Raw genomic sequence first — 18,640 nt, forward strand, 5'->3', positions numbered from 1 at the left:
TAGAATACTTAGAAGCACCCAAACTGATCTCTGGCTCCCATTAGAGAAAATAACCACATCATCAATATACATTAAATGAGAAATAATAGGCGTACCTCAGGCCTGATGGAAATGTCCAAATCCATTCTCAGCCACACTCTTGTGAATCATCCGGGAAAGAATCTCCTGCTGGATAATAAATAAGTAAGGGACAAGGGATCACCTTGTCGAAGGCCACGACCACCTGGAAAAAAAACCTTTGATTGTTCCATTAATCATAACTGAATACCAGGGGCTAGAAATACAGAAGAAGATCAAGTCACAAAATTGAGACGAGAAACCAAAACTCAACATGACCTTTATCAGAAAGTTCCAATCCACATGGCCATATGCTTTGGCCATATCAACTTTTAGTATAATGTTGCCGCCATGATTCTTTTTATTAATAAAATGAACCATTTCCTACGTGAGGCTTATATTTTCAAAGATACTTCTACCTAGAATAAAGGCTCTTTGCTCCAACGAGACCAGTCGAGGGAAAAGACTAGTTAATCGATTCACATTAATCTTGGAACAAAGTTTATAAAAAGCTGAGCAAAGACTGATGGGACAAAACTTGTAAAAACCTGTTGGAGAGTCCACCTTTGGAATTAGCACTAAATAAGAAGCTGTAAAAAAACTTGGGAAGAGACTTAGATGCGAAGAATTCCAACACTACCTTCCACAAATCACTTTTAACCACCTCCCAGCAACTCTTATAAATACCGGACCGAAGCCATCAGGGCCAGGAGCACTGTTAATCAGAATAGAGGACAAAGCAGCAAATACTTCCTCCAATGAGGGCACACTAACAAGGGAGGCATTTTCCTCCATAGAAATAATCGAATCAATAAGACCATCAAAGTTTTGTTGCTCAACTAGAGGCTCACCTTGGAGAAAAGAAGAAAAATAATCAACTGCACCTTGGTGAATGCTATCTGGAGACTCAAACATCACATCATTTGAACGCATATTTAGTACCCACTTACGCTGTGTCATGGCTAGCCAGGCATGGAAAAAGTTGGAGTTCAAATCACCATCCACCGCCCACTTTAGCTTTGCCATTTGATTTAGACGAATTTCTTCTCGACACTGCCAAGTAGCCAAGTCCGCATTTGCCACCTGTAACTCTCTATCTAAATTTTCATCCCTGTTTGATTGAGACTGGAGTTCAAGCTCGTCAACTTGTTTTTCAAGATTAGAAATCCGGCCCAAAGTATGACCGAAGACCCTTTTATTCCAATCCCGCAAGGTAACCTTAGTCTGTTTTAACTTCATAACCAAATTCTGAATGGCTGAACCACTCTCTCTAGATGACCAAGCTTGCCAAACACAATCAAGAAAATTATGGTGTTCCACCCACATATGTTGTAAACGAAAAGGGGCTGAACCATAAGAGAAAGGGTCCTGCTTGAACTCAATAAACATAGGTGCATGATCCGAAGTAGAACATGGAAGATAAGAACAAATAACATTAGGAAATACAGAAAGAAGAGCGGCATCCATCAGAACACGGTCCAAGCATGCCCAAGAACGAGCAAGGCCATATTGCCCATTACACCAAGAAAAAGCACTTCCCTTTGATGTCATTTCAAACAAACCTCCCTATTGAATCCAGTTGTTAAAATCTTCCATAATTATAACAGGTCGAGACCTACCTCTTCGTCTCTCTGAATCATTCCGGATAATATTAAAATCACCAACAAAAATACACAGATTAGAGCCCATATTCAGTATACCAAGAGCATCCCACAAAATGCATCGCTCAGCCATGGTACATTTTGTGTAAATGACCGTGAGAAAAAATTTATTAGCACCTTCGCCTACCTTGAGAGAGATATATTGCCCCCCCCCGCCCCATACGAACCAAACTCACCTCCAGGATACTATCCCAAAAAAATCCAAATTTTACCCCCATCAACCTCATTTGAAATAAACTTATCGAATTTCAAAACACGACCCAATCTCCTACCAACATCAAGATTTTGAAAAGGTTCCAACAAAGCAACAATTTTCGGTCTCAACTTACCAATCAACTTTTTTAATCTATCTTTTGAGGTCCCAACTCCCCTAATATTCCATACAAGAATGGGATCAATCGTTGAGAGGGATTAGAGAAACGAGCAAGAACTTGAGAAGAACTTTTCATTTTAGCAAAACTCTTTTTCTTATATTTTCGTTTACCTTCCTTGATCTCAGATTCTGTCAAGTAATCCTTATCTTGAGGGAAAATTTTCAGGTGTAAATCTAGTTCCGATTCAGAAACAGTGTCATCCATAAATGTTTGCTCCTCATTTGGTCCATCTTCTAGTGCCACGGCATCCACCTCAAGTCGTGGACTACAAGTGGGTTAACAGTCATATCCTCCCTCTCAATTGGAGCACAAACAACAGTATCCGAAAACGTAGCAGTGTCAATATCTCGTGGGGCAACAGCATACGCCCCACTAGGCCTCGAAGTCCCTGTAGTATCCAAAATCGTATCAGAAGTAGGAGCTATCGGAATAGCAGCAGCTACCTGCACCATTGTGAAGATAGGCGCCATTTCTCCATCTTTCTTTAAAGTATCCCCCTCTAGGTCAATAACAGAAACATCCCAACTGGACTGGGGGCTACAGTATCACACGGAACCATAGTTGTCGTTGGACACACAATTGCACTCGTAACCATAGTATCACTCTAAACCACAGTTGCACTCGGACTCGCAACTGCATTCGGTATCGGCTCAAGACTCACATCAGTATCCCCTTTCCCATCCGAACCTTTCTGCCCTTTCTTTCCTACTCGTGCCTCCCCAGCTTAGGATGATCAACTCGACAGGTCTATGAGTTGTGGCCTTGCATTCGGCATTTACAGCAATATGCAGGAAGTGTTTCAAAAACAATTTCTTGTTTCCTACTAGATGGCAGACCTGGAGCTCCAATCCAAAAATGAGAGAGAGGTTCTTTGGCAGCATCAACCTCAACACACAACCTCGCCCCACCGTTCTAGTGGCTCAACGCGTCGGATTATCCCAACAGATGAAAGTGCCGATAGGAGCCATAAGGATACTAAAAAAAGCTTCAGTATAAAAGTTAGGAGGGAGTCCCGAAAGAGAGATTCATACCGGTACCCGAGAAGGTTCCTCATCCTCTGTGAATTCCAGTGTCCATCTAAACGCCCGATAAAAAACTTCATTGATCTCGCATACATCCCTTGACAGCGCCTTCGTGAAATCTACCTCGCTATTCATTTGTACAAAAACATTCCTGGGCCGTCTCATGGAGGAAACAACCAGAGTGGAAGAAAGTCCCCAACGGTTATGTATAAATGATAGCACAGCATCTAACGACAGACGCTGCTTCAAAAACTTCAAAATCACCTAGTAACGAAAGGGTTCCTCTGACTTGGTGATCTCTTCATGTGAAAACTGAAAATACACTTCACCGTCCAGCACCTTCGATGGTCTGGGGGACAGTGGCCACCTGATCGGCAATGGAAGGCCGACCAGAGCCACTATCTGTGGCTGCCATGCTGCCAGTCGTGGAGGTTCACGCAAGAGAAACAAATGACAACAGCAACCCTAATTCTCACATAGAGAGAAAAAGGGCAGAGAGAACCAACATTCTCATTAGAAATAAATCAATATAACTACGTTGGTCTTCGCCTATGAATATAGGAGCCAATTCTACTTTTGATAGAGTTACATAAGTGTGTAAAAGTTGGTCTTATTTTAAAGAGAATTAAAAATATATAAACACTAATAAATCCACTAATCTTAACTAAATTCAACTTGCCAAAACACCTAATATTAAATCCACAAATCTTAACTAAGAGTAACCAACTTATTGATAATATGATAAACACTAATAATAAACACCTAGTCTAAAAATGAATGAAGCACAATAGATTGAATAATAACCTGTAGAACAATAAATAAAAATAATAAACAACCTAATAATTATAGTTAAGAATAACAAACATGAAAGCAATATCAACATGTTAAACCATTTCTTTGAGCACCAAGTACAAAAACAAAACACTACAAAAAATTACTTTATGTTATCCATATTTCTCCATCATGTACAAAAACAATGGTTTGCAACATTCCCTATACTTCTGCAATTCAAGTCAGCTATTCAAGTAATGAAATTAGATATATGTCCAAGTTTTCAAAAAAAAAAAAAACAATCCAAATTTCCAGCAACCTAGTCTAGCTAGACAGCTCTGACGAGTCAACAAGTTTTGTTTACAAAAATAATTACAGCTTTACTTAAACAACATATCCTATAAGCATACTTCCTTTAAGTATTTTTAGTAGATCAATTCACAAAAAAAAAATGTAAAAATAAACAGCCAGAAGCCAATCCCCATCAACCTATGATGCAAAACACACAAGATATCATTAGCAATATTATATAACAAAATAACAATTTAATAATAAATAGCATTAAACCAAAAGACAAAAATATACAACTTGCTAGCAATTCACATCAGAGCAATAAAATCTCCTTATAAGTTGGTTCTTCTCTCTACAAAATGAAAGAGAAAAAATAGTTAGGACAAGTTCTCAATAAGTTAAAACAAGTTCTAGATGGCAATGAAAAATCACTAAATAAAATTATATTTACACTTGATGATTTTTTCAAACCATGAAGTACCTGAACTCAATCAGCTCCACATAACAATATTTCTGCTGTTTCAACAGACATTGATGCATGATAAGGATCACTCTACCACCAGCACTAAATGTAGATTCTGAAGCCACTGTAATAATTAGAATCGACAAAATATCACATTCCATCTTAAATAAAATGCATTACTTTAGATCATTGACCTTCCACCACTCTAAGGCATCAAAATGTTAATTTGAATCCTCACTACAAATATATACACAGTCCTCTAAGTAGACATCCAAATCAGATTTCACTGGTCAAATGGTATCAACGCTTCTAACAAATGATTCAAATATAGACCTGCCACTCATTACATTCTTCCCCACAACATTGACAGAACTACCACAAGAATAACCTATGTCTCGAGCATTTTCATGTCCACTTGACTCCATATTAGCTAAATTATAATTTTTATCATATTCATCATACAACTTATATAAGATTCTCAAGATAGTTTCTATGTTTCTAGTAGCTTCAGATTCTGAATAAATTATTGGCAAATAGAATTGAACAAGCATCATTTTGAATCTTGGATTTAAAACTGCAGCTACTACCATAAGCAAGCTACATTCCCCCCAATATTTCTCAAACTTCATATTGATCTTCACAACCTTCCTCACAAATTACAAATATTTTTATTGTATATATACACTTCACCTGTGCCCTCCCCTCACCATCCATTTTTGGGATGGCCACAACCTCTTATTTTTGTATTACAAAAACTTTATTCGCCAGCCTATACATTTTGATACACCAAGACACATTATTGATGTGGAGAATATAAAGACATTTCATATCAATTAATAAATAGAGTTTTAATTTCTTTATAATTAAAAGAGGTTTCACAGCTGTATGTAATACACCAAACTTATAAGTAGTATAACTCTTTGTGTTAATTCTTTATTTTGAAATAAAGTTATTTTTTATTATTGTTATTTTTGTTATATTTTAGATTTTTTTGAGTTTAATATTTTTTGTTCTTTAATACTAGTTCTTAATTTTTTTTTAAAAAAATTTTGTACACAAGATTTATAAGGTAACATGCACGTGTCATCTTGTCATTTGTGTTTATGTCTTATTTATAATGATTTATTAATAGAATCATAATTGTAAAATTCTGTAACGCAGAGAACTTGAAATGTAAAGGAAGAATTGAGACCAAATTCAATGTGAATTTCTCATTAACTAGGATTGAATGAATATTACATTTACATCATTTCTATTTATAGACACGTATGCTAACTAACTTGACTGTACAAAGGATATTTACTTGGCACTTTAACTAATGTATCTCATCTTCATTTGGACTTAATTTCATTGTCATTTGGAAATATCTTTTGATCTTTTCTGTTTAGCTTCCCTTGACTTCAACTCCAAAGCTTCAATTTGAGTTTGTACATTCCAACACCCCCTCAAGATGGGAATATATATTGATCATTCCCATCTTGCGGATCAAATGATGGAAATTGAGGGAACCAAGTGGTTTAGTTAGAATAAATGCCAGCTGATGTTTGGATGGAATGTGAATGATCTTGATCACCTTCTTGCAATTTTTCTCGGACCAAATGGCAGTCTAGTTGAATGTGCTTTGTTCTTTCATGTTGGACAAGGTTTGATGCAATATCAGAAGCTGGTTTGCTGTCTGTATAAAGCAAAATAGCTTGTGGATGAGGAACTTTTAAGCCAGCTAGCAAGTAGATCAACCATTGTAGTTCATATGTGGTAGAGGCTAGAGCTCTGTATTCAGACTCAGCTGAGGATCGGCTAACTGTTGGCTGTTTCTTTGATTTCCATGATATAAGAGAGTCACCAAGAACACTATGAAGCCAATAATGCTCTTTCTGGTGTCAATACAGCCACCTCAATTACTATCTGAGTAGGCTTTTAGATGAAGAGGGGAATGAGCACACAGAAAAATACCTTGGCCTGGTGTTGCTTTGAAATACCTGAGGACCCTTTTGGTAGCTTGAAGATGATTACTACTAGGATTAGTCATGAACTGGCTTAGTGCTTGTACTGAGTAAGATAGGTCAGGTCTAGTTATAGTGAGGTACAATAATCTACCCACTAATCTTCTGTATTGTGCAGGATTTCTCAAATGAGGAGATGAGTCATTTGCACTTAGCTTTAGTGTAGACTCCATAGGAAATGCGACATGTTTACAACCTAAAAAACCACTATCTTGCAAGATATCTAAGGCATATTTTCATTGGCATAAAGTTATGCCTTTGGTTGATCGAGCCACTTCTATCCCCAAAAAATATTTTAGTTCTCCTAAGTCTTTGATAGTGAAAGAGTCATGTAAGAACTTTTTGACAGTGACTATATCATCAAGATTATTAGAGCAAGAATCACATCATCAACATAAATCAAGAGTGTTATAAAGCTGTTTGAATTATGCTTGATGAATAGAGAGGAATCAGACTTCCCTTGAATAAAACCAAATTGAAGTAGAGAAGAAGACAGCTTGGAAAACCATTGTCTTGAGGCCTGATTTAGACCATATAGGCTCTTTTTGAGTTTGCAAACTCTCGGATCAGTTGGTGAAGAATACCCTGGTGGTAGTTGCATATATACCTCTTCATTTAAATCTCCATGGAGAAAAGCATTGTTTACATCAAGTTGATGTAAATGCCAATGCTTAATGGCAGCAATGGATAACAATGTTCTCACTATTGTCATTTTAGCTACAGGTGAGAATGTGTCAAAATAATCGAGGCCTTCATGTTGGGTGTAGCCTTTTGCTACTAATCTAGCCTTGTATCTTTCAATTGTGCCATCAGCTTTGAATTTAACACGATATACCCACTTACATCCAATTGCAATCTTATTTGGAGGTAATATTGCAAGTTTCCATGTTTTATTTAATTCTAGAGCTTTGATCTCATTTAACATGGTTGCCTGCCAATGTGGATAAGAATTGGCTTGCTTGAAAGTCTTAGGTTCAAAAGTAGATGACAGAGCAGAAGTAAAAGCTGCAGGTCTAGGTGACAATTTATGTGTTGAAAGGAAATGAGCAAGAGGGTATGGCTTACCAGAAGAACGAATGCAGCAACTGAAAGATTTTTTAGATGTTGAAGTAGATTGAGCCATATTACCACAATGAAAATGTTGCAAATATGAAGGAGGATTCCTTATTCTTTTATATCTTCGAAGGCTTACAATTTCAGGATTAATCTGTGAAGTAACAGGTGCTGGAATTTCAGAAGATGGATTTTGTGAAGTAATAGGATTAGTTTGTGAAGAAGTAGATGTTGGAATGGCTGACGATGGATTTTGTGAAGTAATAGGATTAGTTTGTGAAGAAGCAGATGTTGGAATGGCAGAAGAAGGATTTTGTGAAGTTATAGATTCTGGAACTTAAGACAATTGATTCTATGAAGTAGTAGGTTCTGGAATTGCAGAATGTGGATTTGGTGGAGTAATGGGTACTGTGAAGTAATGCATTGGAGGAAAATCAAGAAAGACAAAAGGTGTGTGAGTAGTGTTTGGAATAGAAGGAAAAACATTCTCATGAAATATGACATTTCTGGAAATAAAGATTTTAAGAGTAAGGAGATCAAGCACTTTATATCCCTTGATATTTGGTGGGTAACCAAGAAACAAGCATTTGGAGGCTCTTGGATGAAATTTACTTCGACTGGTATGGATTGTGCTGACCAAACACAAACAGCCAAAAGCTTTAAGATAGTTACATGCAGGAGATTTGTAAAAAAGGAGAGCATATGGTGTGTTATTATCTAGCACAGATGAGGGGGTTCGATTTATGAGATGTGTGGCTGTCAATACACATTCAATTCAGTATGTTAAAGGCAGTTTAGATTGAAAAAGGAAACTCTAGCAACATTTAGCAAATGTTTATGCTTTCTTTCGACTCTACCATTTTGCTCAGGAGTTTCTACACAAGATTCCTGATGTATTATACCATTTTCTTGATAAAAAGAAGGCATATTGAATTATTGGCCATTGTTTGTTCTAAGTATTTGTATTTGAGTATCAAACTGAGTTTGAGCATATGCGATGAAGTTGGCTAGTAAAACTCTAGTTTCTGATTTTGCTTTCATAATAAAAAGCCAAGTAAAATGTGTATGATCATCCACAATGGTAAGACAGAATTTATAGCCATAATGAGAGATAGTGGAGAATGGACCCCAAATGTCACAATGTACTAATTGAAAAGTTTTATTGGAATTGCTTTGTGATACAGGAAATGACAGTTTCTTTTGTTTTGCTAGAGGACAGATCTCACAAACATGTTTGTGAGATATTTTTACAGAATAATCAATAGAACTAATGAGTTTTAGTTTGGCAGAAGATAAATGTCCCAACCGAAAATGCCACATGTTAGGACTAATGGTAGATGCGTTAGCCAAGAAAGAGCTGTTTGAATCAGGAATTTCCTTCTGTGTAGCAGCAGAAAAATTGATGAGGTGGTATAGACCATTTCTGACTTTAGCAAGCCCAATCATTCTCCATTTGTTGAGGTCCTGCAATACACATTTAGATTGAAAGAAAAACAAGGCAACAGAATTTTCTTTAGTCAACCTGGAAGCGGAAATGAGATTGACATGAAAAGAGAGAACATAAAGAGCATTGTGTAAAATTAAATCAGGGAAGACTTTAACAGTATCAGTAAAACTGATAGGAACTGAGTAACCATTTGGTAAATGGACTGAAGAGGGTTTGGTTTGGACTTTTATGGATGTGAACAGATGAGGAGAACAAATCATGTGATCTGTTGCTCCAGTATCTAATATCCAAGGAGAGATGTGATTTAAGGAGGTATTAGCTAAACAAAGAATGGGTTATTACCTGATGTAGAGGCAGTGTTAACTGCAGGATTAGGATTGATAGGAGAAGTGGATAGGCTATTTGCAAGAGTGATCAAATTTTGCATTTGCTCTTGAGAAAAGAACATAGTTGGGTTGTTTAAGTTTTGCTCCATAGAGGATGCAACGTTTGCATTGGGCAATCGTGTATAATTAATTCTCTTTCCTAGAGGCCCTTTCCATCCTGGTGGATAGCCTATAAGCTGGAAACACTTATCTACAAGATGTCCAGAGAATCCACAATGGGAACAGATGACATCTGATTTGCCTTTGACTTTGCTGAACTTAACAAAATTTGAATAAGTTTGTGTAGAAAGTTGTACAGCAGCCATAGCATGAGAATCAAGGGGGATATGTACTGCATTAGTTAAGGAACGTTGGCTCTCTTCTTGTATCAATAAAGAAAAAACCTTGCCCATTGATGGTAATGGAGAAAGAAGCAATAGTTGGCTTCAAATTGTTGAAAAAGAATCATGCAGACCAATCAAGAATTTCATGATATAGTCAGCTTGTTGTTGATAAGCAAGGTTCTTCAACACTACACAGGTACACTTTTCCAAAAATCCACAATTATAAGTTGGAAGGGACGATAACTAATATATTCATCCCATAGTGCTTTGAAAACACTAAAATACTCAGTGATTGAATTTGAGCCCTGAGAAATAGAACTTAAGGATTTTTCCAAGGCAAATACTCTTGGACCATCACTACGCAGGTATCGAATCTTTAATTCATTCTAGATGTCAGTAGCATTGTTGAAATAAAGAAGATTATCTCGAATCTCCTTTGCAATGGAATTCATTAGCCAAGAAAGCACAAGATTGTTGGCCCCTAACCAAACAGTCATGAGTCAAGCATTAGTAGAACTAGGTCGAGGCAAACTCCCATCGATGAAGGCAACTTTGTTCTTGACTGTGAGAGTAATTGTGATGGACCGACTCCAAGCCACATAGTTGTCACCAGAAAAAATTTCAGATACAAGAAGAGCTCCAGGATTATCAGATGGATGCAAGTAGTAGTAACTTGAGGAGTCATCAGATGGATTCCCCAAAGGGGAGAAGAATTATCAAAAGAAGTATTAGAGGATTTTGCCATAGAAGTAGAAGAAAGAAAGCAAGAATTGTGTATAAAAAAAATCAAGAAGGCAGCAGAATGTTTATGGACGATGATACCATGTAAAATTTTGTAACTTGAAAAATAGGAAACAGAGAACTTGAAATGTAAATGAAGGATTGAGAGCAAATTCAATGTGAATTTCTAATTAACTGGAATTGAATGAATATTACATTTACATCATTTCTATTTATAGACACGTATGCTAACTAACTTGACTGTACATTGGCATTTTAACTAATTTATCCCATTTTCATTTGGACTTAATTTCACTGTCATTTGGAAATATCTTTTGATCTTTTCTGTTTAGCTTCCCTTGACTTTAACTCCAAAGCTTCAATTTGAGTTTGTATATTCCAACACTAATAGAAACACCAATTTACTCATTCTTACAATTACAAGAATAAAAAAATTCAATTGAAAAGTATAAAAAGAAATTTAGAAAAATTACAGGATCTAAATTTATATTTAACCCTATAAGTAAATAAAAAAAAAAAAGCAGACTTTTTAAAATGGCTTAACATGGAAGTTGTATTTGTGTCGATCCAACTTTCGTTTAGCCAGTCAAAGTTTGGATAGGAGATGAAATGATATGAGTTAAGATATATAAAAGTTAAAAATTGAATAAAATATTCTTAGAATATATATTTTTTTAATTAATTATTAATTTGAGATTTTAAAAAATTGAATTGTTTATTTTATTTTATATAAAAATTTAAAAAATTATAATAATTAAATGATATGTTATGAAATAAGATAAAATATATTTCGAAAACAGGAGGTATGAGGTCAGAGTTTGGACAGGAGAGTCTGTCCTAATTTTATACAATTTATGAACGAAAAGTTTCCGCACCGAACCAAAAAAAGTAAGTTGGCATGATGTCATTACGAGATGGAATATCCGAATTGAACCCTAAAAGTCGATATAAAACTTTGAAAAAAAAAATTGTGGCAATTTAAATTAGTGTCAATTTTATTCGAAATTGACGGCTTTCCCTTTATAATTAGTAGTTGGTTTGGGATCAGCCTTCTACGTTGCATAATAATACACATGTCACTTCAACAAGATAAGGGAGTAAGACTTTTACAAATACAATGGTATTAGCCTTTTAGGTCGAGTCTGCATAACACCCCACATGTGGCTGAGAGCCTGAGACCTCACCTTTGTTCTTTAAATCAATCAAACGAAAAAGAATCCAGAAGCTGAGACTTTTATAAGGTTAGTTTGGGAACACAGTTTTCGTAATATATTCGGATATTTTTAATATATATATATTTTTAAAATCAAGAAAATAAAAAATATTTTTTATTTTTTATTTTTATATTTTATATTTTATTTAATTATTACAACCTTCACAAATTTTCAATCAAAACACAAAAAATAATATAACTATTTCAACTTTTAAAATAAAAATAATTAAAAAATTATAACATTTTTGTAAAAACTCTCTCTAGTTATCCAAAATTCAATAAAACATTTTAAGTCAGACTATTTCAGTACATTATATATTAGTATCCAAACGGACTCGTATGTATTGCATTCTCTCTGATACATACGGCACAAAGCCGTTAGAATGGGATCATCAATCTTTCAGAAAGTATGTGTCCTACTGATCTCCACTGTCTTCTTTGTTGGGTTAGTTTCATTATCAAATCCTGTTTTTATTTCAGCTTCTTCCCAAGAAGCTACGGCTCTTCTCCAATGGAAAGATAGCCTTCAAAACGAAAGCCAATCTAACTTATCTTCATGGATTTCACCTCAAAATAGTCCCAACAACTCTTCTCCCAATATAAACCAAACATCAAATCCATGCATGTGGTTTGGAATTTCTTGCAACCCTGGTGGAAGTGTCATCAAACTGGAACTGAACAATTCTGGATTGGAAGGTACGCTTCATGGATTTTCTTTTTCCTCTTTCCCAAATCTTTCATATATTGATCTCAGTGGCAACAATCTCTTTGATAGCATTCCATCTCAAATTAGCTACCTGTCCAAACTCATCTATCTTGATTTGTCCTCTAACCAGTTGTCAGGGAAAATCCCTCCAGAAATTGGTTTGTTGACTGATCTTGAGGTTCTCAGCCTTGGTGATAATCACTTAAATGGCTCAATTCTTGAAGACATAGGCCACCTAAAGTCTTTATCCGAGCTCTCTCTTTTCTCAAACAGTTTGGATGGTTTCATTCCTGTTTCTTTAAGTAATTTGAGCAACCTGGAGTATTTGCACCTATACAACAATGAACTCTCTGGTTTCATTCCTCCAGAGATAGGAAATCTCTCCAATTTGGTTGAGTTGTTCTTTGATTCCAATATCCTGACAGGTCTGATCCCTCCAACTTTTGGGAACTTAAAAAGGCTAACCACGTTGTTTTTGTACAATAATTCACTTTCTGGACCCATCCCTTCAGAATTAGGGAATATGGGGTCCCTTGTCCAGTTAAGCCTCCAAACAAACCATCTTAATGGTTCAATTCCCCCATCATTAGGAGATCTGGGAAATCTCACTCTTCTTCATCTCTACTTTAATAACCTCTCTGGCACCATTCCTGACGCGTTAGGAAACTTGAAGCGTATCCAGAATCTACAATTGAGCAGGAACCAACTGCATGGCTCTGTTCCAAATTCATTTGTTAATTTGAGAAACTTGAACGTTCTATACCTCCGTGACAACCAACTTTCTGGTGAAATTCCTCAAGGAATTGGAGATTTCATGAACTTGACTAAACTACAAATAGACACAAACCAATTCACTGGCTTTCTGCCTCAAAACATTTGCCTCAGTGGCTCACTTCAGAATTTTTCTGCAGTCAACAACCATTTCACAGGCCGAGTCCCCAAAAGCTTGAAAAATTGCTCCAGCTTAATCAGAGTCCGCTTAGATGGAAATCAACTCACTGGTGATATATCTGATGATTTTGGAGTCTATCCAACCTTGAACTACATAGATCTAAGCTACAATAGATTTTCTGGCAAAATCTCAAGTAATTGGGGACAGTGTCCACAATTAGAAACCCTAAAATTTGGTGGAAACAATATCACTGGTAGTATATCACTTGAGATTGGAAAATTGACTCAGGTTCATGTGCTTGATCTTTCTGAAAATCACATAGTTGGGGCTATTCCAAAAGAAATTGGAAAGTTGACTTCTCTAGAGCAATTGATGTTGAATGGCAATCAATTTTCGGGTGCTATACCATCAGAACTTGGGTCATTGACTAATCTTGAATACCTTGATTTGTCCTCAAACAGATTGAAGAATTCAATTCCGAGTAATCTTGGGGATTTATCAAAATTGAATTACCTGAACTTAAGCCATAACAACTTTAGCCAAATGCTTCCAGTTCCCCTCATGAGCTTATTTCAGATCTCCGAAATGGATTTGAGTTTTAACTCTTTAAATGGAGAGATACCTTCAGAAATTAGCAGAATGCAGAGCTTGGAGAACCTCAATCTCTCCCACAATTATTTTTCTGGTTTCATTCCCACAGCCTTTGAAGAAATGCGTGCCTTGTTATACATTGACATATCATACAATGATTTTCAAGGTCCCATCCCCAGCAGCAAAGCCTTTCTAGGTGCTCCCATAGAAGCATTACAAGGGAACATGGGACTGTGTGGTAACGTTACAGGATTGGAGCGTTGTAATAACTCCTCAAAGGAGAGCCACAAAGTCGTGTTTCTTACTGTTTTCCCTATTCTGGGAGCACTTTTACTTCTATTTGCTTTCTTTGGAGTTGCTATCGCCTTTAAAAGAAGAAAGAAAGATCCAGAATCAGAACAATCTGACATGCATGAAGTAGAATTTCTTGCGATGACAACTGTCAATGGAAGAACAATGTATCAAGAAATCATGATGGCAACTAAGGCTTTTGATGACTTATATTGTATTGGGAAAGGAGGATGTGGAAGTGTTTATAAAGCAAAGCTGCCTTCTGGTGTTATATTTGCTGTGAAAAAACTCCACCCAGCACATGATGATCGAAGAGGATTCCAGAAAGAGTTCTTAAATGAGACAAGAGCATTGATAGAAATAAGGCATCGGAACATTGTTAAACTCTATGGCTTTTGTTCACATCCAGAACATCCATTTTTGGTTTATGACTACTTCGAAAGGGGTAGCTTGGCAAAAATCTTGGAGAATGAAGATTCTGCCAAAGTACTGGATTGGAATAAACGGTTGAATATTGTTAAAGGCGTGGCTTATGCTTTATCTTACATGCATCATGATTGTGTACTGCCAATTATTCATCGCGATATATCAAGTCGCAACATCTTGCTAGATTCTCAATATGATGCTCATGTTTCGGACTTTGGCACTGCTAAACTTCTGAAGTTAGACACATCCAATTGGTCTTCCCTTGTAGGCACCTACGGATATGTAGCACCAGGTACTTTATTAATTATTTTTTCCCCTAATTTAAGATACACACACACACATATATAGAAGGAATGCATGTTTTGATTTCTTTTTTCTTTTCTTGGCAGAGCTTGCTTATACAATGAAGGTAACTGAGAAATGTGATGTATATAGCTTTGGGGTATTGGCATTAGAAGTCCTAATGGGAAAGCACCCAGGTGATTTCCTTTGCTCTCTATCATCTCCATCAGCTATGAAAAACATACAATTGAAGGATGTTTTGGACAGGCGCCTTCCATTTCCCCAACATGTAGTTGAGGATGAACTTAATACTGTTGTGAAGCTTGCAATAAAGTGCTTAGATTTCCAGCCACAATCTAGGCCAGCTATGCACTTCATATCCCATGCCTTGCAGGCTCAAATTGCCCTTTCCTAGAACCATCTTCATATGAAGTTGCACCAGGAAAGTATCTGCATATAATTTTGTTCGGGGTTTTTATAAGGCGGTGCTACTTTATATATAGCAATTCATAAGTTGTATTACAAGTGATTCCTCGCAAAGATAGAAAGAAAATGCATCAAAATTCTTATTTAGTAAAAACTTTAGAATCCTCAATAAGTAGAAAAGAAAAGAATAAATATAACATATATATATATATATATATATATAATTTTTTAGGTCTTTCTTATTTTTTGGTGGGGGTGGGTTTTCAACCTACCTAGTCTTCTTTATTTGTGCTTCTGTTTTCTTTTTTCGTGAGTTTCGTCCGTTTTAGTATCACTACTCGTATGTAATGTATGCATCAGCTATATGTAAACAAGATATGGATATTAAGAACACAAAATATGATCATTTGTTAACGTTAAATATAGTCTTAAAAAAAAATAGTCGGGCCAAATAGTAAATAGTAGGGCCAATTCAAATGGATTCCAAATTTGCAAAACCTTTTTCAAAGTTAGTAGGCAGACTTGCATGTTTTATGATCGTACAAATCATTTTTCTATCAAATTGTCAACATTAATCAAAATTAATATTTTATTTTTATTTAAAAAATAATATATGTTGTTTTAAAAACTTTTAGAAAACTAAATTAAAAAAAAAAAGGGGAAATCGTGGTGGCTGGTTGTCAATGTTATAGCTTGTCTCTGTGGGTAGATTGAGGCTTCGAGCCTCCAGCTGCCGGAACATTTTTTTTTTTTTTTGTCATTTTCAAAATTTTCTAAAAATATAAAAAAATATTTTTTATCCTCATTTAAAAAATAAATAAATTGACAGGTAGCGCCTTTTAATTGGATCGTGTTATCTATTAACCAAAATTGTAAGAAAATAATGTCTTATCACTAAAATTGCAATCCATAATTAAGGAATTATATTGTAAAACTAAAGAAAAGATACAAGAGAATTGAAGGATTACAATATATGAAACTAGTTTTTCAGGAATTCAATATTATTTCTCACAACATTCTTACTGTTTGTCTACAACAAATCCTCATCAAGACTCCCTTTTATAGACATGGAAAGATACATTACATTAAATAGATACATGACCTTAGAGAGTGACAATACATGAATCAAGAGAATACATGAACATTGAAAATAGGAATACATGAATGGGTAAGAATTATAATGGTCATCCATTAAATACATGGAATGTATTTTACTACATTCATGTACTTACAACATTCTCTCTTGAATGACCATACATAAAGAATATGTCTCATTAAAACCTTGCCAAGGAAAAATCCGATGGGAAAAAAACCAATAGCGAAGAAAAAAGAGTACAATATTCTTACATACCTAGGAATGCTTTAGGATCACCTCGTTAAAACCTTGCAAAGGAAAATCCAGTGGGAAAAACTTAGTGAAGGAAAAAGAGTATAATCTGTATGATCATTTTCTCCCTCTCAAAAGTATGTAGAGCTTCATTGTTCACAATAAAAGATTTTTGAGTTGATGCATTCCAATACTATATAGATCTGTCAAATTTTCACATGATTGTATTTGTTTTACATCCATATCACCGTTCTTTTGGAGCTCGTGTGTAAAATAACTTTGGTGAAATGTGCCTGGTTCTATCACCTTTGATATAGCCTCACCATAGTGCACCACCAGCTTTAGATGCGATTCCGTTCTGGTATCCTTTTCTTTTAGGATCCATTCAAGATTCGTTGACTATACTTCGTCGACTCAGGGATTACCACTTCATTTTAAGCATTCCTGAGTGGATAGAAGAGTTCCACTAGGACATTTCCCTGCCCTAACCTTTAGGGTCGTGATAAAAACTTTTCTTTCAAAAATGACTCTTTTTTCTTTTCAAAAGATTTTCACAATCCTAATGCATGAGACATGACAATGGAACTTTGAACTTTCATGAGACACATGCAAATGCCGAAATGCCGAATCATATCCATGTGACATTCATACATGCAATTTCAATACATTTCACGTTACAGCTTGAAAATAATAGTCTAACACCCGGACCCAGTCAAGCTTGATTTTTATATATTTTTGGATTTATGAGTATGAAAAACCGAATTGAGTGTTCGAGCTTTTTTTTAATAGACTAAGGGCTTAAAATCTTTGTTTTTGAGGTTTATGATTTTATTTTCTTTGGTGTTTATAATTAGGTTAAAAATCTTTTTATGAGTCGAGAAAATTTTTGGACTAATTGAATTATTTTTTAGAAATTGAGTCGTGATCGATGACTCAAGAAAAAGCCAAGACCCAAGCCCACACCCGTGTTTTTTAAACCATTAAAACCAACTGAGTTTATGATTTTCTTTTTGCCGCAACGCATGATTGCACTCCCATGCACGTATGCCTCTATATTCTCCTCAGCTTTAGGGTTTTGTTTTTGTTTTGTTTCAATCACCTATATATTCACATGGCAACTTCACAGCTCATCGCACAGCCCCATAGATTTCTCATCGTGCACGGCTTCATCTAGTTCATTTTCCTCGTCCGTTTTCCACGGCATGCATGATATTGCACGTCTCCCTAATTTCTCTACGGTTTTTTTTTTCTTTTCTTTTTTTTTTTTTTTTTTCCGTAGCCTATATATTTATTCAAACTTCCTGCAAAACACCAACCCGTAGCACCGTAACTCAGTCTCTTCGCACCGTCTGAAAATCAGCCCAATGCCTCCACCCATGCATGTACGTTCGCAGCATGCTTACACTGCGACTCAGCCTCCGTCAAACCCTCCACCAAGTTCCAGCCGCTGCTACCTTATTCAACCACCACTCCACTACCGCAAACGAGCCAGCCCGAGATGCAACTTGACGTCACTTTCCGTGGCGTTACTGCATCAGAAAAGCCAATGCCCGTGTACACTCAGCCAAGCGGAAACCACCCCGTGCGAGTTTCCCCTTGCACGACAGAAGCCATTGGCCATTGCCCAACCCCATGGGAAACAGTAAACCACCGAGAATCATGAGAAGTCATTCCCTTGTTTCTTATCATCAAAACAGAGCCAATATCTCCACTACGTAAGGCTCCTCTGCGAGCTGCCCAACCACTAGGAGGGTTGCATCAAGCAGCCTTTGCCACCTCTGCCCGGGGCCGCTATCAGCTGCTGGAAATCAAGCCTCCACCGCCCAGTGATGTCTAGCGCCACCATCTGAAGCCTCCATGCACGCCACATGGTGAGTAATCTCCCTCTCCGTCT

The 18,640-nt window shown here is 36.2% G+C and overlaps 1 protein-coding gene and 1 long non-coding RNA gene across 3 annotated transcripts in view; both read left to right on the forward strand.

Moving 5' to 3' along the window:
• Positions 1-11,439: 11,439 nt before the first annotated feature.
• LOC121236808 overlaps positions 11,440-18,640 on the forward strand; it is an 89,799-nt gene continuing 82,598 nt past the window's right edge. The window contains exon 1 of the long non-coding RNA XR_005934813.1: positions 11,440-11,712. This is a non-coding gene — a long non-coding RNA (uncharacterized LOC121236808). The remainder of the gene's footprint in view (positions 11,713-18,640) is intronic.
• Positions 12,027-15,566, forward strand: LOC121236806 (MDIS1-interacting receptor like kinase 2-like). 2 transcript variants are annotated; one of them, XM_041133271.1, is made up of 3 exons: positions 12,027-15,003; positions 15,101-15,190; positions 15,261-15,398. In XM_041133271.1, the coding sequence occupies exons 1-3, from the start codon at positions 12,189-12,191 to the stop codon at positions 15,284-15,286; spliced, it is 2,931 nt and encodes a 976-aa protein (XP_040989205.1). In that variant the 5' UTR covers positions 12,027-12,188; the 3' UTR covers positions 15,287-15,398. The 2 variants fall into 2 exon arrangements, with proteins under 2 accessions (XP_040989205.1, XP_040989204.1); XM_041133270.1 differs by having other exon boundaries at positions 12,028-15,003; positions 15,101-15,566.

This window comes from Juglans microcarpa x Juglans regia, chromosome 6S (assembly GCF_004785595.1).
Source record: "Juglans microcarpa x Juglans regia isolate MS1-56 chromosome 6S, Jm3101_v1.0, whole genome shotgun sequence".
In the NCBI taxonomy this organism is placed as follows: domain Eukaryota; kingdom Viridiplantae; phylum Streptophyta; class Magnoliopsida; order Fagales; family Juglandaceae; genus Juglans; species Juglans microcarpa x Juglans regia.

Coding starts and splice junctions, on each gene's coding strand:
- LOC121236806 (XM_041133270.1), top strand. CDS start 12,189: ATGGGATCATCAATCTTTCAGAAAGTATGTGTCCTACTGATCTCCACT. Junction 15,004..15,100: donor CTACGGATATGTAGCACCAG/GTACTTTATTAA, acceptor TTTTCTTGGCAG/AGCTTGCTTATACAATGAAG.